We start from the raw sequence: 22,343 nt of genomic DNA on the forward strand, positions 1-22,343 counted from the left end.
AGTCCAGCTTTTGGAGACAATCTCATCCTATTTTCATTATTCAGGACTATGGGGCGATGGGGTGAAACAAAAGTGTTTTAGTTTCTTGGTTGCTAAAACAAATTTCATAAAATGGGTTGACTTAATAATAGGAATTTATTGGCTTATGGTTTTGAGTCTAGGAGAAATCCAAAATTGCGGCATCAGCAAGGCACTGCTTTTCAAAGACTGTGGCATTCTGGGGCTGTCTGCTGATGATCCTTGGTACTTGGCTTTTCTGTCCCGTGGCATTGCATATACTGGCATCTCCTCTTTTCTCTTCCAGGATCTGTTGACTTCCAACTTCTTGCTTCTTCCATGGCTTCTCCTTCTTTGTACAATTTCCTTTGTTTCTAAGGACTTTAGCCATGCTGGATTAAGGCTGACCCTCATTTAGTTTGGGCACAGCTTGACTAATAACATCTTGGTAAATTTTATTGTTCCTCTGACAAATATTTTCCTGCCAAATCTTTTATCTTATCACAGTTATTCTTCTACCTGTTAGTTACCTTCACCCTATATCTTTCCTTTTCCTACTCATCTTTCCCCCAGATTATTCTTCTTAAGTCATAGCTTTGATCATGCCAAACAAAACATGCTCTTCTCAAAAACATTAAATGGCTTCCCATTGAACAAATTTAGCCCAAGTTCCTCTTCCTGGCATTTGAGGTCCTCTGCAACTCAAAACTACCTTCCTCTTTATGTTGCAATTTTTTTCATTGTGAGGAAGAGAGTAACACACACATAATCCTCACCTCCTTTGTACCTCTATTATTTCTTTCCCTTCCCTCACCTGCTTTCTAATACACAGTGGACTCATCAATAGTACATGCTATTTATTTATAAATGCTTCTACCACTTACACATACACACACATACAAATTATCCATCTGTATCTATCTACCTATCCAACCATCTATCCATCTGTCTGTCCATCCATCCACCCATCCACCTATCCATCCATCCATCTATTGCATTACTGCCCTATGATCAGTGCCATGTAATGGGCGGATGGGAAGTATTTTGAGTAAACAATTTAGCCTACAGAATTAAATATTAGTCACTTTCCCCACTTCCCCAGAAAATGGAGGCCAAGGTTGTATTGTTTGTTTAAAATCTAGCTAAGATGCAAGTTATCACAAAAGCACATTAAAGCAAGATTTCATTTTTTACCTATTAAACCAGGAAAGATTAAATAATTCACTACCACAAGTTCACATGGTAATAGAGAAATGAGCACAAGCATTCAGATACTTAGAGGAGCTGTGAATTAATACATCTGAGGGGGACAATTTGACAATATGTCTTAAAAACCTTTAAAGTGTTCAGACTTTAATCCTGTCATTCCACTTCAAAGAATTTATTCTGTGGAAATCATCAAGGAATGTGGACAAATATTTTTCTACAGACATTAAAACAAATCAAAACATCCAGCAATAGGGAAGTAATTAGATAAATAGTAGTATTTGTAAGTACTATGCAGCCATTAACAATCAGTTTTGATTTCTACCCTCTTTTTGTGGTTGAGGGAGGAGGGCTGGGGCATGTATGATGTCAGAAGGAAAGATATAGACTGGAACTGTATAATTTAGTGATGCCTAGAGCGAACAATGATGGTGATTAAATGTGCAAATATAAGAATGTTTTTGCATCAGTGAGAACATATAAATGTCAACACTTCAAGGTGTTGAAAATGGGATGGCATATAGGAAAAAATATATAATCAATGCAAACTTGGGTCTATATGAACAGTAATATTCTAATATGCTTCCATTTTAACATTTAATATGTTAACAGTAACATTTTAATTGAATGTAACAAAGGCAACATGCCGAAGCTAAATGCCAATAAGCCAGGTGGGGAAGGGGGGTGTTTGGGGGAGGGGAATGGATTCTTTGTGGAAGAAATGAGAAGGTCACTGTATAGATTGTGGTAGCAAAGGCATGGCTATGTTATTGTACTGGGAACCATTGATCTTTTACTTGGGTTGAATTGTACAGTGTGTAAATAAAACTCTTTAAAAATGAACAAAGAGATCCAAATATGGGAGAAAATGTGGGAGAGAGAGAAATACACCTATTCACTGTTGGTAGAAAAGTAGACTTCCCTCTGGAGGGCAGTGTAGTGGCTCCCCAGGAGGCTGGGGGTGGGGTTGCCATATGATCCTGCAACTCCGTAGTTAGGTGTATACTTAGAGGGATTGAGAGTGGGAACACACCACGAATGGACGTTTGCACACTGGTGTTTATGGCAGCAGTGTTCTCAATTTCCAATGGATGGAGGTGGCTTAAGGTTACACCCACTGAAGAATGCGAAGGGGAACTGTAGTGTAAACACACAATGGACTACTGAGTTGATACAAGAAGGGATGAATTCTTGAAGCAAGCAACGAGGTGAATGAAACTTGAGGACAGTATGTTGAATGAAATAAGCCAGAAATGAAAAGACAAATATTATTACGCCTCACTACTATGGACTAACTATAATGTGCAAATTCTTGAGAATGAATTCCAGAGCACAGACGATCAGGTGAGGCCCCATTGTAAATGTTTCTAGATTGTAAACTCTGACAGGTGTCAAGTCTATTCTGGAGTGGTAACTGTTGCTTCTAAATTCTGAGATGCTGAGCTCTTTGTGTATAATCTGGTCCTTCCCTGGAACTTTGGGTATTTGTGTGACACCTGAGACTCAGAGCTAGAGTTCTGTGGCTATTACCCCATAAAACAACTGTTAAAAACACTGAAAAAAGTGTCCAGACTTCAATTAGAGGTATGAATGAGGCTGATCTGGGTAGGACTAAGGTAAAGCAGACTATAGGGTAAAGGATGATCTTGACTGTATTTTATAACTTCAACTTCTGTGTGAGAACAAAGGAAGAGATGTTTATTTGGTGCAAAATTTATATTTTCCGTAGCACACTATCTAGTCTAACTTGTAATGGTAAGCTTATTCAAACACCACAACTGCATGGACCCTTGAATAGGGAGTGAGATCTTGTTGGTTTGTACAGTTTGGTGTGAGGCTGATATATCCCAGAGTAAGCTGGGCAGAAGATTAAAAAATAATTGCAAAGTCCCCTTGAAGGAGTGGGGGAAAATGATTAAACTTCCCCACCTGGGGAAGACCTGATTTTCTCAGAGTCATTGGGATTGCCAATTTGATGGGCTGGGCCCTCAATCTCAGGGCTTGCCCTTATGAAACTTATTCCTGCAAAGGAGAAGCTAAGCCTACTTATGATTATGCCTAAGAGTCACCCTTAGAGAACCTCTTTTCTTGTTCAGATGTGGCCTCTCGCTGAGTCAACTTTGCAGGTGAACTTGCTGCCCTCTCCCTTTTGTGGGACATGACTCCCAGTGGTGTAAATCTCCTGGCCACATGGGACATGACTCCAGGGGATGAGCCTGGCCCTGGCATCAAAGATAGTGATAAAGGCTTATTGGCCAAAAGTGGGAAGAGAAATGAAACAAAATGAAGTTTCAGTGACTGAGAGATTGCAAATAGAGCTGAGAGGTCATTCTGGAGGTAATTTTTATGCAATATATAGACATTCCTTTTCAATTTGGGGGGTATTGGAGCAGCTACAGGGAAATACGTGAAACTGTTCAACTGTAATCCAATAGTCTTGATTCTTGAAGATGATTGCATAACTACACAGTTTTTAAGCTGTGACAATGTGATTGTGAAAACCTTGTGACTGACACTCTACTTATCCAATGTATGGATAGATGAGCAAGAAAAAAAAAGATAAAAATAAATAAATAATAGGGAGATTGGGGGTCTGGGTTGTTTTGGGTACCCTTTTTCACTTTTATTTTTACTTTTGTTCTTATTTTTATGTTTTTTGGAGTAATGAAAATGTTAAAAAATCAATTGTGATGAAGAATGCACAGCTATATAATGATACTGTGATTGTACAATTTGGATGATTATATGGTATGTGAATATATTATATATGTCAATAAAATTACATTAAAAAATCATGTTTGAGGAAAAAATTCAACAATGTGGAAAAATGTTCCTAATATATTAACAAATAAAAAAAGCATGTTCCAGAACAGTATGTTTAGTATGGTCCCAATGTTGTAAAATTATATATGGATACAAAAAAGACCGAAAGGATATACATCATGAATTTAATGTGATTTAGATTTTTCTATTTTCTCTTTTATAAACTTTGCATCTCCCACAATAAATATAAATTACTTTTATGATCATTGATGATAAAACTCACCTTATACAATTCCAGCCTTACAAAAAAATGTTTTAGATTTAAAACCTTTGCCTCTCACTTGACATTGTTTGCCAGTTAGCAATATTCATGAAATTTCTTGCATAAAGTACTATACAATTTTCAAAGGGCAACAGAAGACATCAGCATTTTTTCTATGGTTTATAAGCAAACGATGACACAGAAGATAATAGAAAAAAAATGGTGATACCTGAAGAAATAAACATATAAATAGAAAATATTTAGTACAGAGAACTATGTTAGGTTATAGCCTTTTATTGATTTTTACCTTCTCTAGTACACATAGCACAATTCCTTGCACACAATATACATATAATAAGTAGTTGCTGAAGGAATGAATCAATGAATGGTAGCTGAACGATGAAAGACTGAGGCTACTTGAGTCATCTCTGCTATAGAATGGCTCCATGATCAGGTGAGAATGGGGTTCCTGAGCCCTAGTTATCGTTGCAGCCATTGCATAATTTCATTGGTCGCAAAACTTCACCATTTGTACTTTCCAACCAACCTCAGCTTTTGCATAACTGTCTACCTAAGAAATGCAAAGGGAAAATGTTAGCTTTCAACATGTTACTAGAATTGTAATTGTCACACTTACTGAATATTTCCTATATGTTAAGCACCAGGAGAGGCAATTTATATGTGAGATGCTCATTAATCCTCATGGTAACCTTATGTCCTTGTTAAAACCCATAGAACTCACAGAACCCACAGTGAACCCTAATGAAAACTATAGATTTTAGTTAATAATAGTGTGTTGATATCAGTTCATCAGTTATATAAATGGAAGATGTTAACAGGGGAAACTGGTTTTTTTGGGGGGTGGGTGGCAGAAGGGAATGCGATAGTATGGAAACCTTCTGTATTTTCTGCACAATTTCTCTGTAAGTCTTGAGTGGTTCTGAAGATAAAGTTTAGTTAAAAAAAAAAAAGCAACCCAATACCAATACTATTACCACACCTCAAATAGTTCAGTAATCAATGATTCCTTCAGTCATACCAAATTTAGTAAGGTGTTCAAATTTTACCATCTCAAATTTCATGCATTTACATTTTGGTTGTTTGAATCAGAATCCAAATAAGATCCATACTCTGCAATTGTTTGATAGAGTTTTTAATACCTTTTAAATCTATAGGTTTCCTCTGTTTCTCTCTTCCCCCTCACCATTGTTTAAGAAACCAACTCATTTGTCTTGTCAAATTTCCAGTAGTCTAGATTTTTGACTGTTCCATTACCATGTGTCATTTAACATGTTCCTTTGTCCCTGTATTTTCTATAAACTATTAGTTAGATCTAGAGGCTTGATCAGACTTAGGTGCAATTTTTTGGCAAGCTTCCTTCCTGGGTGGGTCTGTGCATTTCTCTCAAGAAGCACATGATGTCTGGTTGTTTCCCTCATTTTCACGTTAGCTGTCATTGATGGGCACTGTGCTGATCCATTATTTCATTAGGGGTAGACACCCAATTATGAGCCACACATTTTAATTAGTTTCTAGTATTATGTGACATCATGGATCCTGCTGTTTTATCTAAAATGTTGGGATGATTTGACATTGATGATCTGAATGGAAATAGAGAGGTTTCTGTTTCATCTTACTATTGTGACCTACGTGGACACCAAGGCAGGAGAACTGGATGGAAACATATGTTGTGGGCTCGGTAGCTGGTGAGGGAAAAAGAATATGAACTTTAGGTGTTTGAGGAAATTAGAGTGGTATTGGCATAAATTTTGCGAATGTGTTCTAATCCAAAATGTGCTCTTTTTTGTTAACGGAATCACTTTCCCTGGGTTCCATGTTGGAATAAATGAGTTTAGAGGTGTCTCTCCAAGTTCCCAATCCTCAATGAAAGAAAAACAAAGCAGTTTCCTAAAACCCAATTGAAACTTGCTGCTGCCTGACTAGGTACAAAATCCAGGGGGTTCTCTAGTCTATAGGCTACTGTCTCTATCTGCACATGTGAACTGTGGCATGCTTTCACTTAGCAGCCTTTACTGTTAGGTGGAAACAATGAAACAAAACAAAATCCCCCCACAAGACTACTACTGAGTAAGAATTTCTCCCTTGGAGATTCAGGGCTCAACATTTCAAATAGAGATCGTTTGTCACACAACAGACAGAAGGATGAAACAATGCTGTTCTGGAGAAGGAGGTAGAATTCTCTGAACACAAGGAAGACCAACCTGACAGTAACCGATTGGCAGTTTCGATTTGCACTTTGGAAGCATTTTGTATCAGACAACACACTTCATTGTTGTAGCAGTAAAGTGGCAGAATAAACCTTGCCAGCTTTACAGAATTCCACTTCTAAGTTCTGTAAAGAGGAAAAGCTTTTTCTGTGCACGTATTTGTTTAGATGTTTAGTTTGATTAGTGACCTCAAAAGAAACGAAGGAGCATGGCTAAAATAATTCAAAGACAATTCTAAATTAGGAGAGGTGAAAACAGAAATTAGGGCCAAGAATAAGTATAAAACTATCTAAAAACTCAAATAATAATTTTCATTTAACAAATGACCGTCCCCTCAAAAAAAGTTATCCAAGGTCATAGAAATAATCCAATTAACGTTACAGGGATTAAAGACACACAGTCTAAGGACTCAGTAGGTCAAATTTACTACTATATTCCAAGTACTTAACTTAATGCCAGTACAAGTAGGTGCTCATTAAAAATGTAATGTCTGGATAAATTAGAATTCTAAAAGTTATTAAAACCAAGAGACAGTTCCAACTGCAAGATAAAACCTGTAAAAAGCACAATGGTAAGTTGAGTCTTGACAAGCTGTCATCTGAAAAATCCTGTTGAAGCTGTTAATAAAAGTGTTGGGTTGATATACCCCATGTCTAGAAAGTTGTAAAACAACTGGAGAAGGTCCAGAGCTAAACCTGACTTGGTCCAGATTATAGAGAATGACAGCTAGACTTACTGTTAGCATTCCTGTCTCTGCTTTTTGGTGAGCAGTTTCCGTTCCAGCAAAATCTTCTCATTTTTAATATACTCTGATATTTACATGTCTAATGGACTTAATATCACATCATATCAGTCTGGCCTTCAGGGTGCCCTTGACATGAGTTTTCCTGAGTGACCTTTTATATATATTATATACAAACCAGCCAGAAATCACTCATCTTCATGGGAACCACTCAGGTAAGAATCGTGGTTTCACGTCTCTCTCCAGAAACAGCCTTCCTCCCAGACTCCATTTAAAAACACCCCACCCCCACCTCTAACCTGTGTCTTCTGTAAGCTTGTCCAGACATGGAGTGCATCAGTAGGCCAGGTCTTACACTCATTCCATTGCTTGAAAAGCAATCATTTATAGGCATTTGGTGTTTTGTCTGACATCTGTTTGATGCTGGAGCTCCAGCCTTTGTCTCAATGAATCACTTGTCAGGGAAAGGTTGTGGCATTCTAGGCTGGATTTCACACCTTCAAGAGGGTTTGCCTGTGATATAAATGATCTTAGGCTTTGTGAAACAACCAGCCACCCTGGCACCCATCCCCCCTCCCATATCCCAGGAGGAAAACAGGAAAATAAGGGAGTCCAGGAACCTGATGCTTACCCAAGGCTTAGTTTCATTTGTCAGTGCGTACTCTGTCCCTGTGGGCTTCAGCCAGGCTTTCCTCTCTGAGAACTACGTTGCCAACCTACCTCCACAGTTGGAATGTTGCTGTTAGAATCAGGCTGAAATGTCTGTGTAGGTTATTTTATGAGCATCAAAATAAGAGGAAGAGATTTTTGAGAAAGAGAGAGAGAGAAGGAGGGAGGGAGGTAGAAGGGAAGGAAGGAAGGAAGGAAAGAAGGAAGGAAGGAAGGAAGGGAACAAGGAAGGAAGGAAGGAAGGAAGGAAGGAAGGAAAGAAGGAAGGAAGGAAGGAAGGAAAGAAGGAAGGAAGGAAGGAAGGGAACAAGGAAGGAAGGAAGGAAGGAAAGAAGGAAGGAAAGAAGGAAGGAAGGAAGGAAGGAAGGAAGGAAGGAAGGAAGGAAGGAAGGTAGGAAGGAAAGAAATAATTATCATTCTTTGGTAGTTTGTAGAAGACCATTATTTTTAAGTGTACTTTGATCTCCTGGTCTACTTTGGGCCATTGTTATGCAAATGTCTAGCCAATGCAGTGGGGGTCAGGAGTTAGGCAGGGTTAAAATCTGGGAAGGCATGAAATCTAGGAGCCCCCTTCCTTTCCGTATCGTCCAAACAGGGTATGATGATACTTAACCAGTGTTCTCACAAGGTACATATATGGTAAGTGAAGTTGCTTTGAAAACCAGAAAGACCTTGCTATTTCCTTGTAAAAAGTGATTATTCATAGAGACACTCCAGTGCGTGATCCAAGGACTTGAGGAGCAAAGCCTGAAGAGGGAGGGCGGCAAGCTAAGCCTAAGAACACTGTAGGTGGCCTTTCTAAACCAGGACTGAGTGAATAGAGCATTCCTCCTGGAGCAGAGATGGAATGCAAGATGCGAGCATAGGGAAAATCTGGTAGAAAATCATGAAGAGCTTTTTACTTCGCTGTTCTGTAATGAAAAGAGCAGGTTAGACACGTCGCATGTTGGACGTGCCTTTAAACTCTTCGCATTGGTTTTTACAAAATGTCACGTTACGAAGAGGTTGTCATGCATAGATGAACCCCCAGGATGGTAAGGGAGAATTTCCAGATTCTGTAGGTGGAAGGAAGTTTTTCATTTAGGGTTTTAATTCAAAGGGAATGGGAAAAGGGAGGGGAAGCTGATATTCCAATTGAGGCCCTCCTGTCTTACAAGGAAGGCATTCTTTTCATGTTCCTAAATTAGTACAGTGGGGGTGGGGTGGGGTGCCAAAACTTAGGCTCATCAGTCACTTCATGCAACTGAGTTTGAAGACATTTAACCCTGAGATGCAAAACATTTAATCCTGCTTGAGTCAGTGGCGACCAAAAGTTGTGAACCCTTCAGAGGGAGGAATTCCCAACATGCTGTGGCAATGCATCTCACAGTGTGAACTTCAGACCTCTGGGACCCGGGCTGGGGGTGGGTGGGTGGGAAGCGGGGAATCTATATTCTCCTACAGTTTCGGCATAATGATAACAGACCCTCCCTTCCAAACCAACGGAAAATGACAGATCCCAAAAGGCAACTCCTACTTCCCGCCCCCACATGCATATCTTTTCATTTCTGTTTGTGCCATTAGGTCAGGAGGTTAATGAAAATGCACTCTAAACTTATAAAGTGGATGAAGCCAGGCGCGATTATTACTTTTCCATTCAAGTCTGAATATGCAATCTGAACACGAAGAAAACTCCATTTGCTTTAAAATCTTACAATTCTCACCGCATTTGCTTGGATAGGTCTGAGACTCTTAGGAAGTTGATAAATGCTAATTGCCTACCCTGGAAACCAGACTAGGAATGCAGGTTGGATGGCAGCTTAGGAGTGAAGTGTTGCCAGCTCTCTTTGTAGTCAAATCAGTGTCAGGATAATGTTGCATTTGGGATAAAACAAGGACTGGGATTTGAATTTTTCATCTCCTATTAGGTATCTTTTTCTTTTTCTTTCTCTCTCTTCTCCCATTCATCTATCTTTTAAATTTTTATTTCTCACTCTTTTTTTTTTAAATAGAGTATTCTCACCCTTAAGGAAGGACCTTTAAATTACATTTAATAGTCTCTCTTGAGACACTAAAAATATTTACTTATTTCCTAAGGGCATCGCCAGTAAAAGGAAATAGTTTTATTACACCAAACTGTGCCACTCTTAGAAAATTGTTTTCACAGCAAATATTATAAAATGATGCTTTGATTGAAGCTTGTCACTTCACATTAGTATCCCAACTCTGCTCACTCCTTCTGCAGGAATGGCTCCAGTGAAAGTAAATTGCTGCTGAAGACAAACCAACTGGAAAAGACACTGGCTTTTTCTTTTTCTTTTTCTAAAGTCTTTCACAATGGCTTCAAAGGAAATGCGAATTAATCATTTGTTTTGACCAAGAGCAGCAAAACTTATTTTGAGGACTTAAACAGGCAACACAAACGTAAACAGAAATCTGGGACTCCCAAATGCTAAAGCTGAAAGGAGCCAGTCTGAAAACATTGATTCTACTGAGCGTTTATTTTCATTTGAAGACAATGGAAATCATATATAAATCACAGACAATATGAATTCTTCTTGTCTGGCAATTGTCCACGCGAGTCTGGTAACCTTGAATTGCCGATATGGTATTGTTTACTAGAAAGACAGGGCATATGGCAGTTAATTAGCAACCAATACTGTAAACTACAGTAGATACAAAGTTTTGTCATATAAATTAATTGCCATCATAAAAGGCAATTGTTTTAGCTAAGAAGGTACAAAAACTGGTAACTTCCATAAATATAACAAGAAGCTAAGTGAAGAAATACAGAACATTTCCATAATTAGTTCCTATATAATATCTGAATATGCAAACGAAGACACCTGTGGCACTTTACAGGCAAGTAGGGATACGACACACACGTCCACCCACCCACCCACACACCCCAGTCCCAGCCCCCCTCCTTTCCCCCCATGTGGATTTCCAAAACATGACAAATTCTAGAGTTACAAGGACAGGATGCCGCAAGGAAGCAGCAAGACGGCGAGCTCTGAACTGCTAGACAAAGAAGGAGCCTTATTGACAGTTGTAAAGCATTAGGCGTCAGACAGAAACTTGTCAAAAACAGCTGTTGTTGGGTACTGATTGATAATGTTTTCATTCTGACGGCTGAGACACTGCAGACAGTCGTGGGTCTGAGAAGAGGCCCATCACCGGCGCACACTTGAACACACGCACACACACACCGGGAAGTCATTTAACAGATGGCTTAGGAGCACTCAGCCACAGTATCTTCAAAAGATAATATTCTACATTTAATGAACTTGCAGGGAAAGCAGAGCCTAATGATCATTTATTTTTCATAGATGATGAGCACAACAGGACAAAATAAAAGCAGGAATTGTGTAACTGGTCGTTAGAATAAATGTTTTGTGATATTCAAGGATGAGGGGGACAAAATTCTGTATGAATTGCTATGAAGTTGTTTTTGATCCATTGCATTTTTTTAAAAAGACCATAAAGAAGTGTTTAATGTTCCAAAGGTAATGATTCCATTAAAATCCACCTACAAGATTAAACCACAGAAACGGTATTTGAACAACATTAAGGGCCTGACGTGTATCTTCTGGAGATGAACAAGGGATTACATCACCCCGTAATATAGTGTGCGTCTGTGGTATTTGAGTAGCAGTGTATAGTACCTAAAAATTACAGACATGTTTTATTGCTCAGGTGTAGGGAGCAGTTTTTTATCATTTAGCCAGTTGGTATTTTACGTGGTCAAAAGCCTACCAAATGTGCTATACTGTATTTAATCCACAAACCTCAATAGCCATAGATTATTCCTGATTTACAAAAGGTCAAAGGTCTAAAGTTTAGTAAAACTGTACAATTCTCTCTATGTAATTTTATCATTTAAATTAAATGAATTAAAAATTAGTTCCAAAGACTGAATCTGGGCCCTAAAACTATTCTCTGCAGCCCCAGCACACTTTTAAGGGCACACTGAAACCCCTGAAAATAGAGGTTTATAATAAGAAGTACTGATAGAGTGTTAATCGTTTAATAAATGGAGGCAATTAGAGACTCCATTAAACGATATTAGCACTTAATGAATGAATATACAGATGAATCTGCCCTGTGATAGCTTTGTCACAATACACGCCAACTTAAACCCTATGCCAGTTCAAAACTATGTTCAGTTCAGCTGCTTTTAAAGTCTTATCCACTACTGTAAAAATTTTCTCTGTTTCAAACTGTTGAGATTTTTAGTTTGACTTTATGCAGGATAATCTTTCCCTTCAAGATTTGAGGCTTCGTGCAAAGATTAATTAGTGATGTATGCATTGTGCCTGAATTTCCTCTGATCTTTCTCAAAAACTAAAGCAATGTTTTAGCTCTTAAAAGAGGGGAGGAAGTGAGACAAATAAAATCAAGGAAACATCAGGTGTCTTATCCTTAAGTTCTTCAAAGTTAATATGGTAGGATAGTCCTTCCTGATAAGGTGATTAAATTAATTTTTCTTATTTTTCTCTCATAGTTTATAAGGTCAGTATATAAAAACAAAGTAACTAAAAACATAAAATAAAATAATAAAAACCCCAAGAGATCTGAAAATGATAAACATATCACGTAGAGGCCCAGCCATATAACACTCCACCCCCAAACCTGGAAAATTAGCCAAGAGACTGTGAGTCTTTTTGAGTCCTTCATAAAGGATTTGATTTCCATGAGCCATGAATTCCATCCATTTTAGGACAGAGTGTACAAGAGATGCTTCGAACAACAGAGGGAAGAGACATGCGGTGAAGATAATTAGTGGTAAACAGAGAATAAATTCTCTCTCAGTAGTGTGTGCTTGAAGTTAATGCCGATGATAATTTACCTGGTTTACAGAATATTCACTGGAATAGAGAGATGAGAATCTGAGATAGCTAGAGAAAAATAGATGCTGAAGCCTTTCGAGTCTGGAGAACAAAATACAATTAAAATGAGAAACTAGCGTGATAGGTTGAAGGCCTTCTGGGAACCCGTTTTCTTTGCCAGATTTCACATTCTTACAGCGTCGTGGTCTTTTTCTTCTAACAAATGTATCAGCTGAGAGAAGCTGTCTTTCAGTGCATCCGTGTCATCCAGGGAGCAGGGCTGCAGAATCCAGCGTTTTCCACGTGCGAGTGGTTCAAGTTCAAAATATTTTTTGACCTACGGAAAAAAAAAATGTGTTATTAATTATATCAGAACTTTTCTCATACCAAAACTTTGAGAGTGATGAAGTGGGCGGATTTCCAGGAGAATGTATATGAACTGCGATGCCTACGCCTTTTCAGGATCCAATCCAACAGCTGTTGTTATAATGTGGGTTATATGTTATAACCTGGGAGTGTTTTCTTTAGGGGTGAATGACCTGCTTGCAAGCCACTCATTCACTTAACAGCATGGGAGGTCTGATGAAGTCTAAAAAAGAACTATATGCGCTTATGGCACGGGCAAAATACACTGCAGACACCAAAAAAACTTGATTCGATCAAAATAACTCTAGCGGAGCAGCTTATATCACTTTGCTGACTTATTAAGCTGGTGACAACTTTTGTATGTGCTATATCAATTATTCAAGACAATTATTTTGGCAATTAAGCACACTATGCAACAATTAAACAATTTTTTTCTCCCTCCTTTAAATTTCTAGTACCTATTTTGAGACCTGGGAAACTGTATTCTAGAAAGAGGGTAGAAACTGAGTGTATGTATGTATCGATATATATATACACAAACTTACAAAAATATATATACAGTAATAAAATCTCTCAGCTTTTTTTTTCCCAGTTCTGAATTTTTAGGGGGGGGAAAGAGATCAAAATCTTACAACTGCTAAGTGGAGTGGAACATTTGCTGCCTTAAAAACCTGTTTGATAACTAACCCTTCTTAAGTCACTCTTATATTAGTTAGGGTATTACAGCATCTAGTATTACCAACCCTCACTGCTAATATATATTAAAATGTTATGACTTCCAGAAATACAGGTGATCTTCTCTCAAAAGGCATGATAATGTACAAAGTTCATGAAGCTCCTTCACTCACAACCCACATCATGCAGGAACAGAACATCACATTTATGATCCAGCAAAGTTTTATGTCACACAAAATAAATACAGTCAGTAACAACATCAGAAGAGGCACTGTTCAAAGACATGCTTGGCCAATAAATTTCATTAAATCCCATGTGCCATGGAAAAATTCCAAGGTTTTACCTTAGTACTTGGTCCAGGGAAAAAAACAAAAAAAAAAGTGTCTTGACCTCATGTCATTCCCAAGTGTAGTTTCATTTTGCCTTATTACTGCAAGCATCAAACTATTGTCCATAGCAGAGATACACCATCCAAACTGGCCTCAGTAATGTATATATTCTTTCATGTGAGCAAGGACATGTATATAAGAAAAACTAAGTCTTTATGTTAGCTTTAGGAACCACAAAATGCTAACATTTTGCAATTCAAGTGTCTCTTAAAAGTCCTATTTGCAAATTTGTAATACATATTAATTTAAAAAACAAAACAAAACAGAAAACTCAGAAGCCTGTGTGAGACTTGAAAGACCTTCCTTAATTTTGATTCTGAAGGGTAATGAAAATCTCATTTACAGATCGGAAAATGGGTACACAATTTCAGAACAGTTTTTGCCCAAGGTATTTTATAAACCATGAATATTCTTGTTTATGGAAAATATAAAACCCACACCTTTCTTCAGTTCTCTTCTCTAGGGCACTCAGAACAATTTACCTCCAAGAGAATCTGAAACGTGCACTATGACCTGAACCAGGGAACCCACCCGGTCTCACCGGAGCAGCTGCCAGCCAGCGGCCTGAGGAAGCCATCGGCCAGCAGGGAGAGAAGAGAGTTGGCAGGAGCTACAAGTGGAGGAGGAGTTGGCCGCTCTAAAGGGTTTAAAATCACTGAAATAGTCTCCTTGCTTCTTCCACAAAGTAAAGCTTTAGATTGTACCACTGAGCTCGGAAACAGGTGACTCCTGTGCTTACGATGCCATCTGGTATTTGATCAATAATGTTCAAGAGAGGGCCAGCATGTAGCATACAAAGTATGGCATAGGCACAAAAGACCCTTGATGCATTTACAACCCCCAAGCCAAAGGACAGTGTTTCAAGTTCTGCTAATACTGGGGAGAGGGCTGGTGGTGAGAAACTAAATAAAATTAAAATGAAGAAAATAAGGATATCTCACTAATAGTATTTCCTCCAAATGGTCCATTTAAAAATTATACAGAATTGATCCTGGTAACGTATTTACAACTAATTTGAGAACAATATTCGATTTAAATAATCATAGAATATTCGTAATTTGTGATGCTTTGCAATACTGACCAGATACAAAAAACAGTGAGATCCAGCTCTCCATTATGTTGGTTTCTAGGCAACTGAAAATATAGTCTATCATGTAAGCACATATAATAAAGATGTCTGAAGGTAGCTATGTTTCAGTAATTGGTCCTGCTGAATATTAAACATGAGAAGGAAATGGAAGCTGCAATTTCAGAGTGGCCAACCAGCTAACGGCGGATGGTGGTGAGAAGCTGACAAATATAGCTGGGCAATTGAGATTTTCGGATTTGCAACCTAAGTGGGTATCTAACTCTGCCATATTCACCCTATTGGAATCTAAATGATTCCACACATTTCTGTAACTATAATATCAATTTTAAAATGTTTCAGCATTACATTGATATCCAAATACAGTGAGTAAATATTTGCCACCAGAACATAGCTTTTGATTATTTAGGAATTCACATTTCTATAAAACAAAGACTAAAATGCAGGTGAGAGGATGAAACTTAAAGCTCTGATGACTAATTTTTTTTAGGGTAACATTTTTGTTTTCTTTTATTAACCTGAACTTTAAATTTTTACCTCCTCTATATTACTACAGGAAAAGTTATTCCATCATTTTTTGACTTGCCCACCATTGCAATTTTGTCCTTCTATATGTTGACATATAACATTAAAGGATAGTGTTTATCTTTGACCAGCATAAGTCGTATGCTTCCAACTGATACTGTTTTTAAGGTTAAAAAAAATGCCTGTGATGTAAGGATCTTTTTTTTATGATACACATAATTTTTAAAAACTCTTTCTCTTATCAAGATAAACATTTAAAAAATGACAAGAGAAAATGAATCAAAGTCTTTTGAAAACTTCATCAGCTGCTTAAATGTCATGCTTAACTAGAAACTGTTGGACGGAGACAGTGATTGTTTCACATTGGTGACGGAGACGGCACTTGGGGGAGTGACAGTGGAATACAGCTGCCTGGCAACCTGTGGTCATTTAGCTATTTTCAGGAGAGTCACAGAGAGTGGGCATTTGTTAGCAGCAGCCATGTGTCCACCCTAGAGATAGGAAAACAAAGCCACCATAGTAGTCAACTTATTTTTGCCATGTCATCAAAGCCCTTCTTTACTCATGCAACTGAAGGGTGATGTGCTTTACTGCATTCCATTACTTACACACTGCATTTACTGTAAAGCCCTAATATAACAGAGATGGATTGGCAGTGTCTCACTGCAGCTAATGTCTGTAACAGCTGTTAAACCTGTGAGACATTACAAAGCATGGGTGATACACTTTTTTGATAGATGTACTTTATGTTTCCTTGAGTAGAGAAATCATGAAAACAATTATTTCTTAGGTACAGGCTCTCGAATATGGTTATAATGATACTCACTGATTTCCCTGCCTTGCCCTCACTTCAGATTCAAACACTTTACTTTCAATTCTTACAAACTTATGGTGGTGACATTTCGAGAAGTCATGCAATAGTTTCTGAGCTACAGTGAAAGGTCTTTCCTTCTCAAATACCTGCAAACCTCATTTTGTTTTTAATGTAAATCTGATTTTTTTTTTTCTGTTTTTGCTTTTAAACCACATGAGTAGAATCCACCCAGAATTGGCTTCGTTTTCCTTTAAGCACTCTGGGGAGCTGGGGGATAGGACAGAAGGGATCTACCTAGTGTTTTTATGTAAAATAGAGTTGGGGTCTAAGTTCAGATATTTATAAAAAGAGCTTCGATCAACTTGAACATGTGGCAAGACATTAAAAAGAGAGTTAGGATGTGTGGCAATTCTTCGTTGTGTGGGAGGATGCTGTGCATCCTAGAATATCTGTCACCCCTAGTTCCTTTGCACTAAATGCCATTAGCACTCACATGTCATGGCTGTAACTAAAAACTAGTCACCACCCCCACCCCCATCTTCAAAAGTGTGGTCCAGTCTTGCCTCTGCTGCGAACTGAGAACTGCTGCTCTAGCTCATGTGAAATGCAGGTGCCTTGTGGCTCCGTCTGGCACAATTAGTTTATTTTTTCACACATTCACCACCGCAAATAGAAGCTGGTTATTTGCTTCACTCATACTTCCCCCGATCCTCAGTCACATATAATATGTCTTCTCTCTGTGAAAAGCTAGCAGATTATCATCAATCCCTCTTAAAACTTGGGGGTAGAGGTGGCAGGTTGTGGTGGGGTCAGGGTCAGTGGAAGGAGCTTTAGAAACTGTCATCCCGAAAGTAGGTTTCCCATAAATTCATTCATTCAACCAACATTTCTTGAACTGAGATTGTGGTGCATGTGTGAAGGCAGCCTGAATGCACTCTAATGAGCCCTCTGTGCCAGCACTCCATTTGTCAACATAGGGGTTGTCTGATGAGAGCAGACTACAGTAAAACAAAACAAACAGAAACAAAAACAGCCTCACAAGAGGACTGTCATCATTTGTATTATAAGACTGCAAGTTATTCTTTCCTCTGGGCATTTTAGTGACCATAAAAGATTGTTTGATACTGCACAATTAGTAAGGGAAAGCAAGGAATAAGGAAAGCAATGGATTCAAAATGAAAAAAGATATAGCTATTTAGAACACTTCCCTAATCATCCAAGTCAATTGGACAAGACATATCTTGATAAAGGGCTGTTAGAAGAAACTTTAGGAATAAAGGCACACGTTTTCTTCATCTCTGGAAAAGAAATCAGGTCTCACAAGAGAATCGGATCTGATCATTTTAGCTCCTTCAAACCAATAGTGATAGGGAAGCAGCTAGGGCAATTGTGAGACTACTGGGTGAGGATTTCAGACAGAATACAGAAAGCCAGGAAAATGAACTATAGTCATGGGAGTTGGTAGAAAGCAAGCTGGAGGACAATGCAAGAGAAACGACTGACTCCATAAACCATCTTGAACCCAGTGGAGTCATTATTGCCTTCTTACAATAGCAAATACACAAAGCATCCATTGCATGGTTTATATTTTTCAAAGAACTATATGAATAATGGTTCTCGAGACAGGTTCACATCGGTTTTCGAGAAAGGTTCATATTGGTTTTGAATGCTCTGTTAAAAGTATGGTCTGGATGATAAATTTATCCCAGGATTCTAATTAAGAGGATGCTAAGAGAGTACGAAGAGGCTGTGAAATGTTGAAGTATATCTTCCACAACCATTAAAAATACTTTCTTCATCTTGACCTTGCTCCCTACTTAAATCACTAAAGCAGATGCACCCATTGTATTAACATGTCACATGGGGGTAAACTTTTGTATTGAAATGCTTCATGGTGGTGTGCTGGAGCCCACTGACTGTGGGGTCAGAAGTTGATTGTGTGCATTTTCTTCCCAGTTTTGGCCATAATGACTTCAAACTGTACAAGTAGTGAAATCTGCTACAGTTGGAGTGTTTATACCACAGAAATTGGCAAGTGCAACAAACCAGGCTTTTTCCCTTCCAGAGAGCTGTTTGTTAACCACTGAGTAAATAGATCTTGGATGTATGCTTTCAAAAGGACTCTCCAGCTTCACTGTCTTAGTTACAGAAGCTGGTGGAGCAGGCTTAGCTTGACAGCCTTCACCAAAGTTACAGAGAACTTTGCCCACTCCGTGACTCCAGGACAGTCTGGAGATAAAGTGGCACAGCATCATTAAGATTCTTCAGAGTGCATTCTTGGCAGCATGTTCAAAGAAAGGTTAGTCTAGAGAGAGCAGTACCAGCTGTTCCCCTTTTCATTGTACTGCCTGCAGGATTCTGAAACGCTTAGAAAAGTACTAAATATGTTATTAAAGGGAGAAATAAATAATACAACTAAAACCAATTTGTTATAGTCCCAAAAATATTACAACACATATGGCTATTATTTACTTTCTACCAGGTGTTAACAAGGACCAGGAAATGGCAATCTGATATTAATCAATACTACAGTTTTACTTTGGGAATGCATCTTATAATGGAGACTGGTCACTAAAATATTGTGTGCACTATAAAAGTACAGTTTTGATAAGACTGTTTCTTCTTAGGAGTTCTATGTAGTCCTCCTGACCTGAGAATAATTAAAAACCAGACAAACGACAGCAGGTTGTGACCTGTGATAGAGCCTCATCTCTACTGTAAGTCTTCTTCCCCAGTCAGTAATGTCTGACTGTACAGAATGGTTACGTGCTGTGGCGATAATTTTATAGACACCCCATCTGTCATTGGACAGGCTAACTGGGCATGTTCCAGAGGAGACAAATAAAATGGTCCCATGGTTCTGGTGGTAGAACCTGATATCTGGAAAGCATTCCTGTTTGGGGTTAAATTGGCTAATCTAGAAGTATAGAGCAAATGGCAGCTATTTTTCTTTTTTCTGATATGTTCTGGGGTATGCTTTATTATCTTAACCAAAAAGTGTGCTTATCAGACACCACTGTGCAAGGAACAAATTGGGTACGAAAGCTTCCTTCCTCCAGAGGTTAATGACAGACACTCAGTATTCCCACACCCGTACCCTCGTCACTCCAGTTATTCCACCCTGCCCTCTACGGCCTGGACTGATTCTTGCATACAAGGCTTCCTCAAACTCCTGCTTCCACTTCAAAGGCCACCTTCATCCACAGATGGAAAGGATGAGCCTATAACTAGCTCATCCTTTAAAAGCAGCTGTAGTTCTCCTCATGAAGAAGCCTTAATAATAAAGAAGAAACTTTTAGAATTAGAAGGGACCTTAGTCACAACGTTAGTTGCCTCTCAAGCCCTCAGCCAACCTCTACCTTCCAAACAGATAGACAGATAGATAAATACCCTACAAATAGTTTTATTGGAACATAGCCACATGCATTCATTTAAGTATTACTTACAAGTGTTTTCATGCTTCAATGGCCAGGTTGAGGAGTTGCCACAGAGCTGGCATGATAGCAAAATAATGCCCACCCCTGGGCCTAAAGCAATCTGCAGCTCTCCTCTTTGTCTCGGAAGAGGCAGAAGGAATGCCTGGGAGGGTTGGGGGGCAGCAGTTTGACCTCAGTTTGCCAGATGCCCACTTCCCAGCTTTGGCACACCTCAGTGGGAGTTTGGCTTTTCCAAACTGGCCAGGCTATAGTTACCATTTCATATTTTGGATTGTGGTCTAGCAGGCTACAAGAGCCATCTCTCAGCAAAGCCATATTTTATTTCCTCTTTGCCTTCAACCTGAGTTTCTTTCATGTAGAACCATCCTAAAGGCCACAAGAAGAAGCTTTCCTACCAATTCCCTAAAGCTACACTCCATTAGGCATACGGCTGTGACCTGTCAGTTTGAGGGTTTTGGTGTCCTTGAGGATAGCTTTTAGAGGACAGCAATATTATTTATTGTTACTTTGAAGTTTTAGAAATATATACACAATTTATTAAATTGACACAATCTAAAGCCTAGTTTTTCCTGATGTTTTTACACTATTTACAAATAACTAAAGTCTCATACCTTTCCACATAACAGGTCAATTCTGATATTAATTACACATTTTAAATGAGAATCACAAAATAAATCCACAAGAGTGACCTACATTTACCCGTACTTCTAATGAAAGTTTTTATATGCTGGGTTTGATTTATTTTATCATTTTGATACCGTTAATATTGACCCTTGCAGGGTTAAAAGACTTTCTCCTCAAGGAAACAATTCCCCATCTCAAATGAAATGGGCTATCATCCCATGAAATTTGAGGCTCTCATCTCAGTGGACTTGGGTTGCTTTTCAACTAGAATTTTTTGGCTCAGACATGAGATTGGAGCAGCAGATAGCAGCAGATAACCAGGGCAAAATATTTGGAGACACCCATTGACAGGTTAAGTTCTTGAAAAAAATAGTTGCTGTCGCAAAAAGGACCTCATTGTCTTAAAGGGGGTTGTTCGTGCCGGGATACAAGTTATTACTTAATTCATGGTCTACTAACAGAAGTGGGCACCTCCCCCATACCCAAATTCGAGATTATTTCCTCCTCTACTCGGGTGGATTTTACATTTCTTTAGTACATGTTTTAATATCTTTCCATCTGGTTCTACAACCATTTAATTTTCTCTTATTGAGACAAGATTTACTTATAAAATTCATCCATTAAAAACATACAGTTTGGGCGGGCCACAGTGCAGGCAGAGTTCTCAACTGCCATGCCAGAGACCCAGGTTAGATTCCCAGTGCCTGCCCATAAAAATATACACACACACACACACACACACACACACACACACACACACACACACAATTCAGTGTTTTTTATTATATTCACAAGGTTGTGCAAACATCACCACAATATAATTCCAAAATATTTTCATTATCCTAAAAGGAAATTCCTACCTATAAGCAATCACTCTTCATTGCCTCTTCTCCTGTGGCATCCACTAATCTAATTTCTTTTTGGATTTTTCTATGTTAGACATTTCATATAAATGGAATCATACAATATGTGCCCTTTTGCATGTGCCTCTGTTCACCTAGCAAAATGTTTTCAAGGTTCATCTATGTTGTTTCGTGTATCAGTACTACATCTCTTCTTATGGCTGAATAATATTCCATCGTATGGATATACAACATTTTGTTTATTAATTCATCTGTTGATGGATGTTTAGGTTATTTCTATTTTGGGGCTGTTGTGAATAAAGCTGCTTTGAAAATTACGTACAAGTTTGGTGTTAACATGTGTTATAGCTATCTTAATGAGTGTGGAATGGTATTTCACCGTAGTTTTGGTATCTGGATTTCCCTAATGACTAACAGTGCTGAGGATCTTCTCGTGCTTATTGTCTATTTGTATATCTTCTTTGCAGAAATACCTATTCAAATTATTTGCTCATTTTTAAACTGATTTATTTGCCTTTTAATTGTTGACTTCTAAATGTTCTTTATATATTCTGGATGCTAGACTCTTATTGGATAATTTGCAAATATTTTCTCTCATTTTGTGGGCTGTCTTTTTACTTTCTTTATAGTGTCCTATGAAGCACAAAAATGTAAAATTTTGATGAAGTCCAATTCATTTATGTTTCCTTTGTTTCTGCGTACTTTATGTGTCATATCTAAGAAACCACTGCCTTATCCAAGGTCATGAGGATATCCTCTTATGTCTTCTTTGAAGAGTTCAATAATGTTAATGCATATGTTAAGGTCACGGTCCCTTTTGAGGTGATTTTTGTATGTGGTATCAAGTAGGGATCCAACTTCATTCTTTTCCATTAGATATGTAGTTAT

The 22,343-nt window shown here is 38.3% G+C and overlaps 1 protein-coding gene across 3 annotated transcripts in view; it reads right to left on the minus strand.

Moving 5' to 3' along the window:
• Positions 1-10,332: 10,332 nt before the first annotated feature.
• Positions 10,333-22,343, minus strand: part of ARL15 (ARF like GTPase 15) — a 500,112-nt gene continuing 488,101 nt past the window's right edge. For 2 of the 3 annotated variants that reach the window (XM_077117135.1, XM_077117132.1), the window contains one exon: positions 10,333-13,012. In XM_077117135.1, coding sequence (XP_076973250.1) covers positions 12,860-13,012 — 153 coding nt within the window. In that variant the 3' untranslated portion in view covers positions 10,333-12,859. The remainder of the gene's footprint in view (positions 13,013-22,343) is intronic. The other variant, XM_077117134.1, reaches the window with a different exon arrangement.

This window comes from Tamandua tetradactyla, chromosome 9 (genome assembly GCF_023851605.1).
Source record: "Tamandua tetradactyla isolate mTamTet1 chromosome 9, mTamTet1.pri, whole genome shotgun sequence".
NCBI classification, from domain to species: Eukaryota; Metazoa; Chordata; class Mammalia; order Pilosa; family Myrmecophagidae; genus Tamandua; species Tamandua tetradactyla.